Here is a 1,539-nt window from a genome sequence, read left to right on the forward strand (position 1 = left end):
GTGACCCCCGGGCAGAGCTGGGCACTGACAGTGACACCCGGGCAGTGCTGGGCACTGACAGTGACACCCGGGAAGCACTGGGCACTGACAGTGACACCCGGGCAGGGCTGGCACTGACAGTGACACCCGGGCAGAGCTGGGCACTGACACTGACACCCGGGCAGCGCTGGCACCGACAGTGACACCCGGGCAGAGCTGGGCACTGACACCTGGCCAGTGCCAGGCTTGTCCAGCAGTCCAAAGGTCATTGTGTTACAGAATCTGATGGGAACGTGGCAAACACCCAGTTCCACACCAGTGCCACCAGCCACCTGAGTTGTCACTTACTGGGATTCCCAGCTGCTCCACATCGAGATCCATCAGCTTCATCTCGTAATCAGAAACCTTTTCCTGATCTGCAAAGTTAAGCACAGTTACACCAAGTGTTTCCAACCATCAGTTTGCCTGCTGCTCCTCCCCACTCCCTCCAAGTATAACCACCTCCACAATGGCAGTAAGATCCACCTCATTTCCCTAGAGCTGGGAATCTGGAAATGCCCCAAACAGCCTTTTACAGGCTGCAAAGGTACAGCCAAGAGCATCTGTGTGCAGCCTCAAAGAGCCTTCCTCTTACAAAGAAACTACTGGCCAAGCTGATGAAGTTTCAATCTCCAGGCTGCTCCAAGAGTTTAAGAATCAGGTGTCCTCTCCCATTCCTGCAGGATCCATTGCCATTTCTTTCCCCCCTGCATCCATGTGGTTTATGAATCTGCCTGAACACATCCCAGTAACAAATGAGCTCCCAAACCCAACACTCACTCGGTGCCTCGAACACCAGGGCCAAGGTGTCTGCGTTGTCCTCGGCTCGCAGGGTGATGATGTCTTCGTTCCCTGCACATTTCAGGATTTTGGACATGCTGGAGGGGAGAAAGGCAGGTGACTCATGGGACTGAGAGCTGACCGGGCAGGAGGGGATGTGATATACACAGTTTTAACACTGTTGGAGAAGTGGGTGTACGGGGAGACCCCCGGCCTCCCTGGCCAATCTGTTTCAGTGCTTGGACACCCACACAGCAACGTTCTTCCACATATCCGGGTGGAACTTCCCGTGCAGCAGCTCCTCCCTATTCCTCTTGTCCCATGCCTGGGCCCCACGGAGCAGAGCCTGGATCCATCCTCTGACCCCTCCCTTGGGTATTTGTACACAGGGATGAGGTTCCTTCTCAGCCGTCTCTTCCTGAGGCTGAAGAGCCTCAGCTCCCTCCGCTTTTCCTCATAACGGAGAGGCTCTAGGCCCTTCCTCATCTTTGTCACCCTCCGCTGGACCCGCTCCATGAGCTCCGTGTCGCTCCTCTCGTGAGGAGCCCAGACCTGGGCACAGCACTCCAGAAGCGTCTCACAGGGCTGAGCAGCGGAGCAGGAACGATCACCTCCCCGACCTACTGGCATTACTCTTCCTGACGCTCCGCATAATTCTGTAGGGACTTTCCTAGCGACAGGACTCTAAAGCTGCCATTCGTTCCCCACAGGAGCGGCCATGGAGGGGGGCCCCCACACACC

At 56.5% G+C, this 1,539-nt stretch overlaps 1 protein-coding gene across 1 annotated transcript in view; it reads right to left on the minus strand.

Annotated features, from left to right (window-relative positions):
- Positions 1 to 1,539, minus strand: part of PCNA (proliferating cell nuclear antigen) — a 4,386-nt gene that overhangs the window by 2,257 nt on the left and 590 nt on the right. Inside the window, exons 2-3 of the mRNA XM_008641583.2 lie at positions 799 to 896; positions 328 to 395 (exon numbers count right to left, since the gene is read on the minus strand). Of these exons, the coding sequence (XP_008639805.1) occupies positions 328 to 395; positions 799 to 896 (166 nt within the window). The remainder of the gene's footprint in view (positions 1 to 327; positions 396 to 798; positions 897 to 1,539) is intronic.

The sequence above is a fragment of the Corvus brachyrhynchos genome, unplaced genomic scaffold (assembly GCF_000691975.1).
Source record: "Corvus brachyrhynchos isolate BGI_N302 unplaced genomic scaffold, ASM69197v1 scaffold119, whole genome shotgun sequence".
NCBI classification, from domain to species: domain Eukaryota; kingdom Metazoa; phylum Chordata; class Aves; order Passeriformes; family Corvidae; genus Corvus; species Corvus brachyrhynchos.